General features: G+C 34.0%; 1 protein-coding gene across 8 annotated transcripts in view; it reads right to left on the reverse strand.

Annotated features, from left to right (window-relative positions):
• ATP8A1 (ATPase phospholipid transporting 8A1) overlaps positions 1–17,200 on the reverse strand; it is a 102,849-nt gene that overhangs the window by 54,333 nt on the left and 31,316 nt on the right. For 5 of the 8 annotated variants that reach the window (XM_014261992.2, XM_005517746.3, XM_005517747.3 and 2 more), the window contains 9 exons: positions 16,484–16,561; positions 14,018–14,106; positions 13,450–13,494; positions 10,768–10,840; positions 8,678–8,783; positions 7,391–7,473; positions 7,160–7,209; positions 1,729–1,798; positions 677–761 (listed from right to left, as the gene is read on the reverse strand). In XM_014261992.2, coding sequence (XP_014117467.2) covers positions 677–761; positions 1,729–1,798; positions 7,160–7,209; positions 7,391–7,473; positions 8,678–8,783; positions 10,768–10,840; positions 13,450–13,494; positions 14,018–14,106; positions 16,484–16,561 — 679 coding nt within the window. The remainder of the gene's footprint in view (positions 1–676; positions 762–1,728; positions 1,799–7,159; positions 7,210–7,390; positions 7,474–8,677; positions 8,784–10,767; positions 10,841–13,449; positions 13,495–14,017; positions 14,107–16,483; positions 16,562–17,200) is intronic. The other 3 variants (XM_088056116.1, XM_005517748.3, XM_088056118.1) reach the window with 1 other exon arrangement.

Raw genomic sequence — 17,200 nt, forward strand, 5'->3', positions numbered from 1 at the left:
CTACAGTCTGCTTTTCTCATCACATCTGTACCATGAAATTCACTATAATTAAATAACTAACTGGCTACTTGTATCAGTCATCTTAATTTCACAGTCTTTTAAATTTTGCTTATTATTCCTACTTCACAAACTCTCAGAGAGAGGTCCCCCACCTTTGGCAACTGTTTTATAGAAGTGATTATTAAAACTGCAGACACCAAAACAAACCATATGGACGCTGGCTATCTCCCTTACTGGGACTGGTGACAGAAACAATACAGCTAAAAGCTACCTTAAAAACACTATGCTAATAATTTCCAACCATCTTTACTTTGGCTACTTCTTCCTGTGTGCCATCCCTACAGCATTCACTGGGTATGGGACACGAAAGAGACCATGGGAAATGAGATCTTCACAGAAACAATGTCCTATGTGTTTGCTCTCTGGAAAAATATGTTTTGGTTAAAAGATTCTACTGTGTACTCTGTGGGTGTGTGGGTTGTTTTTCAGGCTTTTTTTAAGCATGAAGTAATTACTGAAATTTCTTAGGAAGAGGAAGACTTAAGGAGACATTGCTAAAATGTAATTTTCAAACTTAACATGAGTAAAACACTATGGCAAGACAAAATTGAAAAACTAGAAATTTGAGCAATTACTGAATTTCGTATTTATTTTTATATTCAATAATATCACCCACCTTCTGTAGCAAACTGCTCTAGATGTTTTAAGGTGATTTCTTTGTATTTTGAACTTTCAGCAAGACGGTCATAAATTACAGTATCCTACAAAACAAATAAATATAGCTCAGAACAACTTTAATAGAAAAATTATTTCTTTCTTTAGTAAACAATACAAATCATGTAGGAAAATGGCAGAAAAACAGAACTGTGCTATTTAAGCATCAAAAATTAATAGACAATCTTATTTCAGAAGTTAAAAAAGGACATTGAAATCCTCAGATTTTCTAAATTTAAAAATTCTGCTATAATGCAGCTTTTTTTCCTTCTACATTTTTGATGTTATTTCCCTTTATTTTGAAAAGTGCCAAAATGTTGTCTTCCTCTTTTAATATTACACTCACAAAATAAAGTTAGTGCTTCATAACTGCTTTTTGTAGCCAGCTTAATACACAGAATATTAACAACAGTTTTTGTCTTTCACTTGAGATGATAAAATAGACACTTGTGTTCAACAAATTTCCTTTTCTTAAAACATTCTGGAACTGGACTTCGTCTCCCTTCCCCTCCAACTTGACTTGACATACAGACTGAGAACTAATGAGCAACTCTGCCATTCCCATATGCATTATGATAAGGATATCTTTCCACAGGTCCTGCTTTTAGGAAAATTTACTTCCGCGTAATATCAATGGTTGGTTAAAATTCCCATCTAGTCAGTTATGCTGGATTACTATATCTAGTAATCCATGCTCAGCTACTCCAGTAAGTAATTAATACATGTTCATCCATTTTCTTGGAGTACAGAAGGAAGCATAAAGGTATTAGTCCAGTACAAAAGAAAGTTTGAACAGATCCGTCATACCTTCATAGGTAGGTAGTAAAAGAAAAGACTAACTAGTTAATCACACTGAACAGCTACATAGCAAAACAATGTAAATTGCAAGGAACACATCACCATTCCTTCCCCCACATTTTAAATGTTTTGACTACAGTTATTACAATCTTTTGCTTTCGTATTTGTACTGGTAGCATGTATTCTTTGTTACAATGAAAACAGAATAAAACTCACAGCTCCTTTGCAGTAGAGTCTTAACTTCCCTGATGGTGTGCGAATTATCACTGACATTCTCTTCCTAGAGCTGAAAGAGAAATAAATTCTCTGTATAAGGTGGTTCATAAATACAAGCATTTACCAATATTTTAACTAATAATATCATTATATATCTTATATTACAGGATAAAAAGTCAGTGCTATCTATTCTGAATTATGTTCTCAGCTGACTGGGATGGAAAACAGTTTTCGTGTCTAACAATTAAAATGAATGCTATTTTTCTGTGAATACTTCTGTAGGCCTTTTCCCCATCAAAATTATTTTAAGAATTTTCACCTTCATCTAAATACTCTCTACTGATGACAAAAAAAGCACCTTAAAGCACAAAGTACTTATCATCAGCATCATAAAGAGGTAGTGTATCATGGACTGTTCCAGTTTTTTTTCCTTCCCAGCCAGCCAGTCATTCATACACTGTGTACTGTGCTGCAATGCTATTACTGTTATCCCATAATTTCATTTATTATGCAAAGTTTTCAGTATGCTAAGAACTGGAAAGGGGCTGGACTAATTTTAACTACTCTCTGGCTCTCGGTTATTAATAAAATCCAAGTTATTTTTATTTTTTGCCATCATAACTAAGGTAGAAATTGGAGGAAAGCATGGAGAAGACTGTCATGGTGTGCTTTCTGTCTTCTTTCCATTGAGGTTCGCCAACAAGCATTCTTTAGGTGCAAGATCATGTCCTGTCAAGATGTGTATTTATATTATAAGTCTTTCAACTTTATAAATAAATCTACAGAAACTGCTCAGGGAGCAAAACATTTCTCACATAACAGTTCACAGTGAAATAGAGATGGAAATAAATGGTCCTTTAGAATTTTGGTTCCTGTTGGAACTGGATCCCATTTATACGTCATCAAAGAGCATTATTGTATGAATGGTTCCTGAAGTTCAGACTGCCATGGAAAACATCCTGTAACTGGACTGTGGACATAGGTGAAGGAAAGAAATTTATAATCAGAGGTGAAGTAATGGGCTGAACAGTATCTTCAGGAAAACATTTTCTAATTCCACCTGAATGTGCACTTTGCTTCAAGTATTCAAGTGTATGTTCAAAAATTTCTGAACAATATTAAATTACATTGTTACCATGAATATTGAACAAAAAGCACATACAAAACCACTAACTACTGCAACTTCCTTTCCATTTCATCTCTAAACCTCAGATAAGTAGAATTCCATAAAGCTTTAGATAGTGTCCAGCTGGGAATCTACTTAGACAGCACAGCCTGAACTAAAAGCAAGTCTCAGATCCACACTGATTCCAGCCAAGACTATCTAGCTTACTGCTGCTTGAATTCATTACACTTACCTGAATGTTCAATTCAGAAATAGAGGAGGAATTACAGTGGGTTAGGGGGTGTATCAACAACAATTTGATATATTTGCCCTTGACAGTAAAAACTCAGCACTTTTATACTTGTCTTGCAATACCAGGAGATTGCAACCTTGAAGTCCTGCACGGAGCTGCATATTATTCTACTGAAGATGTATCAAAGAATAACCAATATTTTCCTGCAGCATTCTGAAACTTCAGCTATACAGATATTGACGCTTGACTGACATAACTTTCTTAGTAAAACTGCAATAAAGCTAATGACCAAGAGTTACTGTCAAGGACTTCTAACTTTTTATGAGGCTTTTTATGGCTGTGACAGTTTTATTTCCTTTTCCTGGTGAACTACAGTATGCCACTAAATTGCACTACTACAAATAACTGACAGTGTGAGACCACTGTTTTGTTCTGCTTGTTCTCCATAGAAGTGGTATAAGCAGCCATAATGACTTGGTTACAATAGGAAAAATACTGAACAGAAGATTTTTGCTGAAATAGTGACAGAGAAAATGCCTGCAAGCCTAGAAATTGGACACATCTTGAGATACCAACAATATGCACAAAACAAGAAATTGTAACTAGAACTTTATTTGCCTAGAAAAGGGAGAAAATATAGTAAAAAATTAGGAATTGACAAAAATCTGGCAAAATAAAAATTGGTCTGCGAGAAAAGAACACACCATCATCTACTGCCTGTCCCAAGTGAAATACAGAAATTAGCAGCATCTCCTGACTACTGAATGTGGTGCTGTCCTGCATTCCCTAATGTCTGTGCCACGCACAAATGACTTGCTTGTACTCAACATGGAGCCTCTCTAAGAGCCAGCCCCAAGCAAATAATCCTCAAGCTTTGTTTCTATAAGTTCCTTTGCTAACAGTAATTTTTAATAATCTGTAAAAAAAACCCAAAACAAACCAAAACAAAAAGCAGGAAAAAGTGCCCCGTGTCCTTGTGTGCTATGGAATTCTGCAAACCCACTGCTGTGATCTGTGTGTACCTGAAGGCTAGGTAACCCCTTGGGCTGTTACAAAGAGGCAGAATAGCTGGTAATTCCCATGGAGATGAAATTGATAGGTCCAGTTACTCTACAATCTGATTTAAGATTAAACAACCACAGAAAACACCGCTACAGAGGTTTTGGTACCTCCTCTGTCAGCCACTCATTTTTTTTTACTTTTAGAATTATCAGGTCTTCATTCACAAAACCAGTGTATTCTAGAGCTCTCTGATTGAGAGGAGGTAGGGCCTCAGATGTTCTAGGATGCCTTCTGTCTGCTCAGTACAACAGCTGAGACAATGTGGATTACTCATGAAATCAATCACACACGAGAGACTAATCAAGGTATGAATTACAGGTAAATACACTAGCATTTACATTGGTAAATCAAAAATACAGGAATTCAGACAAGAAGCTTTAAACTCTAACTACCACAGATGATTTCTGCTAGGCTGTGGAGGTATGCCCCAGGGAAATCAGTCATTAAATCAATAGATAGCACATACTCCAGATATTGAGATATTATAATTACATATGTATTCAATACTTGCCAGTGAAATTAATTCTGTCACTAAAAATGCAATTCTTTCCTCTAGGAAAACAAGCAGATACAAATCAAACCCTCATTCAGTAGCATTGCCAGAAATGACATGTTAATGCAAGGACTGATGTGCAGTTTGTGCACCGATAGTGGACATTGCCTATCCTTAATGACACAAGGAATCGCACACTCAGCATCTTACTCAGTTTCACAACTGGCACAGGTGAAAAGAGTGGATGTAGCTAGCACAGGGATGAAACCAAACTTAAGATTTTCCACGCTTCTGGGTCTTTGACACAGAGCCTTGCTTTCCCCTGCCCTGCAGACACATATCCTAGGAGGTGGTTTGGGCTGCCAAGAGACAGCTGCAGTTTTTCTGTACGTTACAGCACCAGAATACAGGTACATGCACAACACTGCACAATTCCTCCCCTAACAGTACAGGGATGCCTGAACAGCAGAGAATCTGAACAACCCTTCACTTCCTAGAACTAAAGGTACCACAGCAGTTGTGGTATCTGAGCAGACTATCTACTGGAGGTATGTAAACTCAGCGAGTTATTAAGACACAATTTGCTAATTTTAAGCAAATTATAGTACCTTCAGTATGCTTTCAGTATGCTCACCTGCCAGTTAGACTGACAGTTATACTTCCTTGCTATGAACAAAGTATTATTACTATGTTGTGTAAGTCTACTTCTCTTTTCACAGGCACAAGTGTAATCACTGAAAGAAGAGAATAGCAGAAGAGACAAGTCTACCAAGTATTCCTACAAGTTTTGCTTCTGTAAAATGCTTCTCCAGAAGACTGTCCTATTGAGTGTTGACACTGTTGCACTCTAATTGCAGAAGTGTCTTAATCTAGCCTGTACTAGAAAGTGGCAAGGAATTAATTTGCATTTTTTCTGGGAAAAACTTGGAACACCTGCAAACTCTCAACGGTTTATTCAAAACAACTTTCTCCAAAAGTACATGCTCCTACCCATACAAATAGTGTTGTTTTGGAGCCAAAATTTCTCTTGCTGTGGAACACGGGTGACCTCTAGTGCTTCCAACAAGTCAATTCCAAGCCCAGCTAAATATTGCAGAATAAGAACAAAAACATCTATAAAAACCGAATACTTAATAAAATTGTGGGATCAGTAGCCACTGAAAAACTTATAACTCCAAAGGCTGAGATTTAAAAGCAATTCTCTCACCTCTATAAAGTATCACTGTTTAAATTAAAATTTTAGACCTAAGCAGAAGCTTAAAAAAAACCTATGAAATCAAGACAAAGATCAAAACCAGAAACAAAGTAGAAATCCTTCACTGCTACTCCAGAAACACAGTATGAACTTTTACAGAAGTCAAATAAATAGCAATTCACTTTGCACTACATACTTCCTAAATTACAAGAAAAAAAAATGCGAGCAATGCCTACAAGAAAAATTAAACCATGACATAAATCTAAAAATTCCATGTATGTCCTCTACAATATATAAAATGAACATTAATTGCAAACAGACATCAAAAGACATTCAAAACTATAAAAATTACTTTCTGTTGCATCTTTCATTGTTTCATATTATTGCTATTACTATAGCTATAGCCAACTACTCTGATTTCACACAACTTAGACATCTTCAGTCTGTCTCTCGTGCATTGGATTGCTTTATTTTTCTTTTTTGTTTTGTTTTTAGCTAAGCTCAAGGGAACTATACTACAACAGGAAGGAAAACAACAACCACTTTCCACAGGCACAATTATGAGTAATCATTTTAAGAAAAAAAGAAACTTCCTCTACATGCAAATCTCTTCCTTATCCTGTGCCAAAGTAAGCAATAGACCTACACAAACATTTAGAACACAGACAGCATATACAGATACAATATAAACAGCACTACATAAGAATTCAAACTGCATCCATACTTCTTATGGGTACATTTATAACTTCAAGAATTTTAAAACAAAATTTTTACTGAAAGCAAAAATGTGATAAACTTATATCCCAAGTAAACCAACTGGTCAACACTGTAGTGATGCTTCTCAGAAGATAATGAGTCTCAGTTTAGAGTATTTAAACAAGCCATAATTATACAAGCATATTTAAGGTCAAATGCAAAATTTATTTTATAAGTCATGATAAATACACTTACTTTTTAATAAATCATATGGTGCCAGGGATTTTAGAAATACATTTAGAAGTTTGCATACTTTCTTATATTTTTTTTCGCAGATATTTTTAAAGTTTTGAGATCAAAGTTTTTTTTAATCTTTGAGCAAAGGGAAGTCACAATTAGTCACAATGTAGACAAGAAAAAAAAGCCTCCAAAAATGTTTTACAGTAAACCAGGAAGTGTAATCTTAAACATGTACTCTGCTTTGTCTATAGTGTGTTTATGTATTACACAGATACAAGCTACACAACCTGCATACTTTGCCTGTAAAAATATAAAAAGTGTGAGCATTTTTATCCCTGAGAGAAGTGTTCAATTATTTTCACAATAAGACACCAAGTATAAATTTACCTTGTAAATTCCAGGACATTTAGCAATTCATATCTCTCTTCCTGTCCCAACTGAAGAATAACAAAAAACAAAACAGAAGGGTAAGAATTAAGAAAAAAAATCTCAAGCAAAAGAACCAAAATCAACCAAGCAACATGTTGATACAAATGTATCATAATGCAGTTATTCAGATTATTTAAACTAAAGCAGAAGCAAATACAGTTAATTCTAATGTTACTCCAATGTACTTACAGACTCAATGATTACTGAGTCAGGCGTTCTTCCAGTGAATACAAAACGAAGATTCCTGGCTGCTCTGACCAATGCTCCTTCATCTGCAGCAAGTTAAATAATTATTTTACAAATGTACCAGAAAACGGTTAATCATGATTTAATCAACACAGTCCAGGCTTTTCTACTTTTCACTTCCTTTATCCTTTATGGATTTTAAGATTAAATGTGGTACTGGAACTCTTTGTTTCTCCTGTGAAAATGGATGAAATGAGTTTACAGTTCAGAGAAAATAAGCTCTGAAAGGAACACACCTCTCAGCTCAGTAATGAGAGCACCCTCTTCAAAGCACCTAGGTTAGCACCTTTCTCAGTGGGTCACTGGACAATATACAATGCTTTTTGTTTAAATTCTGGTTTGGAAGAGTGGTAAGTCATTCCTGTAAATAACAGAAAACTTCAACATCTATATTAAAAAAACCAGCAATCACATCTCCAAAAGTCATCAGCTCTCCAAGAGGCTCAGGATGTCAGAATGGAGTTTGCTTGCAATGCCCAGTAAAACACTGCCATGACCTAGTTAACTTTATGGCACTACCTCTGCCCTTGTCTTTCAGCTGTTGAAGGACAGGATTCAGAGAAGTAGCTACCTAGAAGGTGGGGAGCCAAGGAAGAACCTCTGCACTTTAGGTAATTTTTCACATCATAAACTGTAACACATTAGCGCAGCAGAGCTGAGCGTATTTTAATCATTCTGCCTTCAGAATTCATCATTTTCTGAATTAAAAAACTGTCTATGAACCACAATTGACTTGATATAGACCTTTTCTCAATCCTTAACAGAATTTATCACAACTTCTATCCTATTACAGACATTTCTGTTTTGATTACACAGTCTCTGTTTTAAATCAGTATCATGGTTACCAAGTACAGAATAGGCATATAGAATAAGCAAGGGCATCAATTTGTCTCCTGATTTGATTTTTATTTACTTCTGAGTAAAGAATTTAGAATTTTAGAATTCTTTAGAATTCCACAGCAATCTGACAACACCTAAGTAGTGCTGTGTGGTTGCTGATTCTTTGCCCTTACATAGTCCATGGGACGTTCAAATGCATTTTCTAAAAAAAACTTAAAAATTCTAAATCCTTTTTTACAAAACTAATTTTAGCTGATACCAGTTATTTTTTGAGGGATAAGTTTGTGGTTTTTTTTTTTTAATTTTGGAAGTATCTTCAAAAACAATAAATGAAATAAAATTTGCTTGTGGAGTTGATAGAATGTGTTCACTGAGTTTTTTGAGTCTCACCTGGAGATGCTGCTTGATATATAATTTTATCACCTTCTCTTTCTGGAACTGCTGTATGACACACTGCCATCATTGTCAAGAACTCACATATTACAGGTGCAGTTGGCTAAGAAAAAAAAGAGGTCAGAGTGTGATTAATCATTTAAGCAATAAACAACCAAAATGTAATAATAGATATAGACAAATGATAGCCCACAAAAATTTAATTAAAGGTACCTCTTTAAAAACTATCTGCACACTAATTTCAGCATGCAGGATAACTTCTTTCAGCTATACTTTCATCCTGGTTATAAAAATAGAATTTAGTGGCATTTGCTATCATAACAATCAAAATTAGATAACCAGAAATATAGAACAGTTCAAATAATATTTTGGGGAAGGTAAGTATGAATGATGTGTTGAAAGAATTTTACTCTATTCACAGAAGTCTCTTTGGATGTTCTATCTTTTTTACTAAAAAATAATCTCTTTTACTTTTGTCTTGTACTGTATTTGACAACACTTTTTGAGAACCTTTAGAAAGCTGTAGGAAACAAAAATCACATGGACAGTGTTGCAAGATCAGACTGCTTTTAAAGAAGACATTTAGATAAATGTGAAAAGTGTAAAAAGTGGAAACAATTTAAAATTATTTAGCCAAAAGAGGGGAAAAGAAACATATAAGTAGAATAGTTGATTGTACTTGACAAATACAGGTAAGAACCTTATTACTACAGCTATCATTTGCAAAATGAATGAACTGATTCCTGAATGGTTGTTTAAAAGAAACCCCAGCATTCCTTGTAAGTGAGCTAAAAGCAGCTGCCACCTCAGCTGAGCATTTCTTATAGTATTTTGATGGTATTTCAGATTTGTAGTAGACTAACATTACAATTTCTCTATAAAACACAATAATCTCTGAAAACCTAATTTAATTCTGTAGTGCAGAGACACTAATGGGAGCAGGTTCTTATTCTCCTCCACTTAGGGCCCCCAGATCCTCTAATACGTATTCAGAAAGCTGAATTACAAATTATTCTACAAAGCATTTCAGAATACATCTAAAATACAGTGGTGAAACCTCTCTTTGAATGTGTACCTGAATTTTTAAGATGTATACAAACACATTTTTATAGCTCGCACGCTCGTATTATATATACTTAATACTACATATCTACCAGAAAAGTTTGAAGATTCAACAATTGCACACCAAGGACACTTCAATAACAGCAGTAATAGTTGATGCCTCTTTCCAACTATACCACTCTTCTTGTTACTAGCATTGTAAATATAAATGACCTGTGCAGGTAAGTATAAGAGTCCCCTTTGCCTTAGATACACTTAAGAATTGCTCTCAGCTGTCTGTCATTAAAGACTATTCCGTTTGTAAGAAAAAGATGCTTCACTGTCTGTCAGATAAACTGGAAGTAGCCTCCTGGAAGGACAAAATTTAAGAAAAGAAAAGAGCAATTTACTTAAAAAGAGAGCAAACAGTTACATTGTTTAAAGTGGGTGTTGGTTATGACTAGGTAAAAAATCTCATGTACAAACAAAAAGCAGAAAGTGGTAATGATGGTTCTGTTTCTTAATCAGATCATAAATAATGTGTTAATTTCCTGAGAAATGTACTGGCTCTGAAGCAAATATAAGCCCCCAAAGCACCTCTTTCATTTCATCATTATCTGAAGATCTAACCTCATGGAAGCATGCACATAAACCCAATGCAGCATAAACTCCTGTCCAAGTCCAGGTAAGTCATGTCAGGATATATGTTAACTTGGCTTATCCTGCAAGTTTTAATGGATGTCATGACATCATCTGAACAGCAGGGGTACCAGTAAAACACCCAGAGAAAGAAGACAAGACTACTTCAAACTCTAACATCTGAACCATAGCATCAAAATGAAAAAGCAGAAAAAAAAATTGAAGAAAAAAAATTGGTATCTAATGAACATGTATTAGCAACAATTAAAAAAGCATTCATGAGGTCATGCTGATTTTGTAAAACCACACAATTTATTTGTTTTCCCGCAAAGGACATAATATTTTGAATTACTGGAAGCAATGGTTTCATCTTACACAACAATAATAATTATTTCTATATAACTTACATGGTTGTTTTGAAGATTCTCCAGTAATGATACGTCACTAAATGTTTTTTCTTCTCCATTTTGTGGGCCTTGCCTGGAAATAATTGAGTAAAAGAGATCATTCTTAGCATGATTTTAACAGTTTATATACAAATCATACAAACACCAGTTTTGGGCTACAGGCTACAATAAAGGCTGCAATCATGTACTGTGAGAAAAAGAATTGAAAAGACGTTTGTTTCACATTTTCAAAATTTGTTTAATTTAAAGAAACCTTGATTTATATAAATACACTTAAATCCAGCAAAGCCTCTCTGTTGAATTCAGCTAATGAAAGATGAAGTAAAAATATATCCACAATATAAGACTGAGCCTTCATGTCTTCTGATCTCTAGAATGATATTATAAAAGGGACACAAAAGAATATATGCCAGAAAAGTCCACATTTCGTCAAAAAATTAGCAGTTTTGGGCTAAGTTTCTAAATATTTGCAGAAAAGCAAGTTTGGGTATCTGAAAGAGGTAAACAAACAAGTTCAGACATCAGAGAAGTCTGCATGCAGAGGGTTTACTTTCTATTACTTATGATCAAAAAGGAACATATGAAACTGAAAGATAAAGAAGACACAACAACAGAGATGCAAGGGGGAGATGGTTCTGGAGAAATAAAGTCATACACTGACATCTCCCAAATTGCACAAATATTCTGGCTGAATGTGAGAACTCAAAAATGTAGATACTTCCAGGAAGATTTGTTACTGCAGCTGACTACAGCTACAGTCTTAATACTACAGCTAAGTATTAAGACAATCTAGATGACTGAATTTGAGTGAAACAAAACAGTGCTGAAAAGTGAATCCAGCTGAAGGAATTTTTTTTTTTCATTTACTTTGAGTCTTCCTTTGAATTACGTAATCTTACAAAAGAATAACTACATTTGGTGATTTAAATTGAAGAATAAGCCATCTTACATCAAAGACAGGCTAAAATGAAAACCAAAGGTGAGCTGTTTTAGTCCTGCAGTAAGTACCATGGAGGAATATAAAATGCAAAACCTGCTCTGTACAGCCATGTGAGGACTACTTTTCTAACTATAATTAAGTGAAAACTTGAAGCATTCTTCTTCACCAAGACATACTTTTTAAATGCAAAGCAAATAGATCTTGAAGTGCCAAATATTAACACCTTCAGACACATATTTTTTTAGAGTCTAAGCTTTAAGCTTTGTTTGCTTAAAGCTTTCTGATATAAATTTACCAGATTCTCAGTGCTAAAATACAGAAAAATATTTGCAGGTGTAAGATGTAACAAAGTAGAAAACAATTCTTTCTAATAACAAAATAAAGAAAAGAAGATATATTAGCCATGTTCGGGCTAGAAATGTTACTGCCACAAACAGATTTTATTAATTGCAATACATTTAGACACCAGGAAATTTTCAGTATCATATTTTATAAGTGTTTCTAATATATTCTTTGCCTATAAAAGGTTTGGGTTGTTTTGTTTTTTTTTTTTTTTATACTACAGTTCAGATATCAGTTTATCCGTCTCAGATGTGCTCATAAAGATATTTATGTGAGTTAGTCAAAACCAGTCTTTTTCATTAATGGCTTATAAGCAAGCATGCTTAATTTCATGTAAGCACTGCATTGTTTTAATGAAAATACTTGTATGTGTGTATATATATATATTTTGCATATGTATATATATGCATATATATATTGTATATGCATATAAGTTCAGCATACATAACATCTTTAGAATTTCATTCTACATCAAATGAATATATTTAGGTCAGGTAAGACTTCAGGGTGTGCATGTGTAGTACATTTTATGTGTTGCAGCAGGAATTTTTCAGGGTGTTTTTTTTTTTCTATCTAAACAAATAATTATTAATTCTAATTTAGCAAAGATTTTTTTTCCTTCAAATGTTTTCAACAAAAGATGACAACACATTCCAATTTTGTGTGACATTGTCTTGTTGTCACTTTCAACAAATAAAATAGTGATAATTTAAAGACTGTAAATGACATTTTTTTCTCTGCTGTATCTGAACTTACTTTGAATGGTATTGCAAATATTTAGTTTAAGAAAGTATGATGAAGAAGCACAAGGCTTCATGTAGATGACAGCAGAAAGGAAGCCAGGACTTTTCTTTCCTGAAGTCCCAGTTAAGATATTAATGTTATCCCTAAGTGTATTTGGGTCCTCTTATTTTACTTCCAGTTAAGAACTATGTAGTGCTAATATTCTAAAACTATCTGTAGGAAGTAAAATAGCAACAATAACATTACATATTTTTCACTCTCAAATATGGATTTTTTTTCTAAGCATATTTTTGATTATTACTAACATATTACTGACTAACAATAGAAAAGTGTGATTAAAATTACCATAGTACTAGATATGTAAAAAAAAGATAAAACTTTCTCTCCAATAAGTAATTTTGAATTGTACCAGGACTGTCAGGACTATATTTCAGGGACCCTATTAGAGATTCTATTCCAGAGAATTCAACCTAATGCCACAGAATTTGGATGGTGTGACTTTGTGTAAGATGGTCAGTCTGCATGAATTCAATGCTGAAATAACTTCTGAGAAGTAAACTATCTCACATTTAGCTCCAACTCTAAATATATTGCTCAGTATTTTTAAACCTGAATCTCCAAGAAACAGCAGAAGCTAAATGATTTTTAGAGCTTACCAATCATCTGAAGGAACACTACAATCCTCAGGCTCAGGGCAATGGCTGCACAAGAAGCAAGTGAAAAATAGAACAGGGAGAGGAGAAAGAATCACAAATGCTAAAAAATTGGATCATGTGTTAAAAAACGTAGTTAGTTAATAAAACAAAATCACAAAAAAAACCCCATTTTGCAACTATTTTGCTAGTGCCTAGATAATAATGAAAATTGCAAATACATGGTCTTTCTATTGATTCTTCAGCAACTATAACAAACCACGTTTTTGCAAGTCTCCCTCAGGCTTTTGTTTCTAATAACATTAAACAAGGTAAACGATGGCAAAAACATGCATATTGAAGTTGCCTCACAGCAGAAAGCCTGTGGTATCTCAACTTTAATTTTGTTCCTCTTTGGAAAAAGAGATATCATGACAGAAGTGATCCTGTCTCTTCTAAGTAACATTTTATAGTCACAAAAAGCTGACTAATTTGTTGATATTTTCAGGTGTAAGTTTAGCTACTTTATTAATGCATGGGTACATACGGACAGGCAGAGGCACACAGATGAAGAAGTATATTAAATACCTACCCATATGCAATTCCTGCTACTGTACACTTCTTAAACTGCATGACATTGCATGTCAGGGTACCCGTTTTGTCCGAAAATATGTACTTGACCTAAATGAATGATAAAATCCATTATACATCAACATTCAGCACTTAATGACATATCTAGTACGATTCATGACTATCAGCATATGAAATATTTTTACCTGTTCTGCAATTTTCAGTTTATGGAGAAAAAGCCAACAACAAAAACAATACATAAACATGGCAGGTGCACGGCCCTCATACCCATTTCCAAAGAAATCAACCAACTGAGTTGTCAGGACACTCAAGCTTTCTTCAGTGCATGGTGGTGTACACAACCACCCCTCACTCTACATTTTGCTGAAGCATAAGAAACTATTGACAGACCAAAGACTTTGCCAGTAAAACATTAAACTTTGGACAGAATGCAATATGGCAAGAGAAGTATCTATATGCATTTCTAAATGGATCTTTTTGACATAGAAATATCTTACAGCCAAAACGTTAGTAAAAGTGCAACAGTTCAGAAATGCCAAATTACAGGGAAAGGAGAAATACATTCTTTCCTACACTAGATCTCCTATTTCCCTAGCATTATAAACCCTTCTCTTCCAGAAACTACTAGATAAAGCATTTTAAAATTCAAAGCTGAAGTACATAAACCTGTGATATTTTTAGGTTTTGTTTAAACCTAATCTTAAGAAAAATGTTAATATATGAAGAAATGAGGTCATCTGTGATGAACCAAAAGTTCTATGAGTCACAGGTAAACTTCAATTAATTAAATTTATTTTTAATTAAAAAAAATTAAAATACAAGGATTCTTAATTAGGAACTTACTACATTATACCTGAAACTAAAAAAGCCATGCATTAGTAAGAATGTTTCTGAGGAATTATGCCTTAATCAAATCAGCAGTTAGAAGAAACCTTTCTGTATTTTCTTTATGCTCCAAATTGTGTCAATTTTTTTTTGTGGGGGCACAATGGGAAAATGGGAATTGCAGCTAAGAAAATTCAAACTTTTTCCCAACACCAAAGTTTTGCCTTTCTTAAAACCTGAAAATCTCTTGGGGGAAATCTCTTTATTATGTGCAACCCTCATGTACTTCAAAGAAGAAACCTACTCTTTTTAGTAGATTCCTTTTGTCTCCCTACAAACATCTGGTCAAATTAAGCATCTGGTGAAAAAATGAAAGTGGAGATTCCAAGAAGCCTTGACTAACTCTTGATGGTGAAGGAGAATTTGATGAGAATCCTAAGAAATGAAGACAAAAACTACTGAAGTCAAAAGGAAAGAATGTGGGAATGTGAATAACAGGACAGCTGCAGAAGCAGAAAAAAACTGTAAAATGAAACAGACAGAAAGCTAAGATTCAACAAAGACACTCCCACTAGAGGAGCTTGTACTCCCCCCTTCAAAGCCAGGAAAAGAATAAAATTTTCTGCACATACATGCAGAAAACTCAGCAGGCAAAGACCCTGTATTCCTCTATGTAGACCAGTCATAGAACATAACCTTCAGTTTTTCCAAAAGGCACATCTCTTAAATATTAGTCCCTAGGACAGCTTTGCTATATGGTTAAAACCAAATTATAATTTATTGGTTTTGAAAATCTAGACTTTCTTTTACTTTCCCATGCAAATAAAGATGAAAACTTCTAGGTTAAGAAATGCAAGAACATACATACTTGTGTTCATAATACAATTCAATTAAATGAGCATGTAATTTATTTTCCACAGCAAGAGTTGCTCACCATCAGTGTACCAGAAAGCTTAGCATGTTTCTAAAGCCAGACTGCAAATACAACTGACTGAAAGATCAATTAACATGTGTAGTTCTTCTAGAAGCACACTCTGTGCCCCAGGCACGCTTGTACTAAGTCATCCTTCCTAATCATGAACAACATATAACAAGTGATGTCTTGTGAAAAGTTGAACTGATTTTACAGTATTAAAAGAGAACTCCAAAGCACAAAGAATTAAGCCCAAATTTCCAAGGTTTAATTCAGCCATGAACCCCCACTCCATTCATGGCTTCCAGTCTTCAGTGGCAAGAAAACAGACATGTATAGAAGTGTGATTCAACCCTAAGATACTCACTGTCTTTTCTGAGGAATGCAGAGAACGTGAAAAAATAAGATATACTGAAGACACACATTATTATAAGTGTATATACTGAGACTAAATTTTGTACCACAGACAGCCTTAATGTTCAAAATTCTTTTGATTTTGTAACTTTATTGATACACTTCAATCTTCTGTGATTATATGCACATTGATACAGAGATTGTTCATGTAATACTGGTTTTAATTATCTCCTACTGCAAAGTTTTTTAAAAAATATATGACAAAACAAAAAGAATAGAAATAAGCAAATACTAAAGCAAAAATATATTTTTTAAAATAAATTCTGACAAGAATAATTTCAATACAGATTTAGAACCAGTAATTATTTTATCTACCTGTCCAAGTTCTTCATTGAGATTGGAAGTACGAGCCATCGCAGCAGTGTCCGTAGGTTCATAGTGCATGTCTATGTCCTAGAGATAAAAAAATAGTGCATATATTTAAAAACCTGTCTTTCAAAACTTCTTCCAAAAAATCTAGCACATAAATAGAAAAGTTAAATGTAGAAGAAAAGACCAAACATTAATAGATCTACCTAAGATTCTTTCAACATGGGAAGCCACAAACACTATCAGATCACTTCCAAGAGTCTCCAGAAGAAATAAGATTTTCTCATGGGTGATTTTGCTCAGATTATTTCTAGTGATCAATATTACTGAAAAACTGTTGACCCACACATTTAAAATGATTTAGCAACAAGTCATTTTGCACAACCAGTCATTTCTAAATAGCAAGATAAATATATCTTGAGATTAAAACATGTAGATAAATTTGAGTACACAATAAATGTAAGATACAATTCGCATGGTGTTCTTTTACTCCTACTTGTTAAATAAACATCAGAGTTTGTTTTTAAATACAGTAAAAGATTAAAACATTGTCAAACATGGTAATGTAATGCAACAGATTGCAGACGACCAACTTCTCCATGCAAATATAATCTACACACAGAGAGAAATATTACTTAAGATAAATGTCCAGAGTCCCAGTATAGAATAAATTAAAGGCAACTAATCTCTCATAAGGAGAAACTGGGGCAGGAAGAGAAGTTA

This window comes from Pseudopodoces humilis, chromosome 6, assembly GCF_049639895.1.
Source record: "Pseudopodoces humilis isolate 2021_Gansu_Grassland_sample_001 chromosome 6, ASM4963989v1, whole genome shotgun sequence".
NCBI lineage: Eukaryota > Metazoa > Chordata > Aves > Passeriformes > Paridae > Pseudopodoces > Pseudopodoces humilis.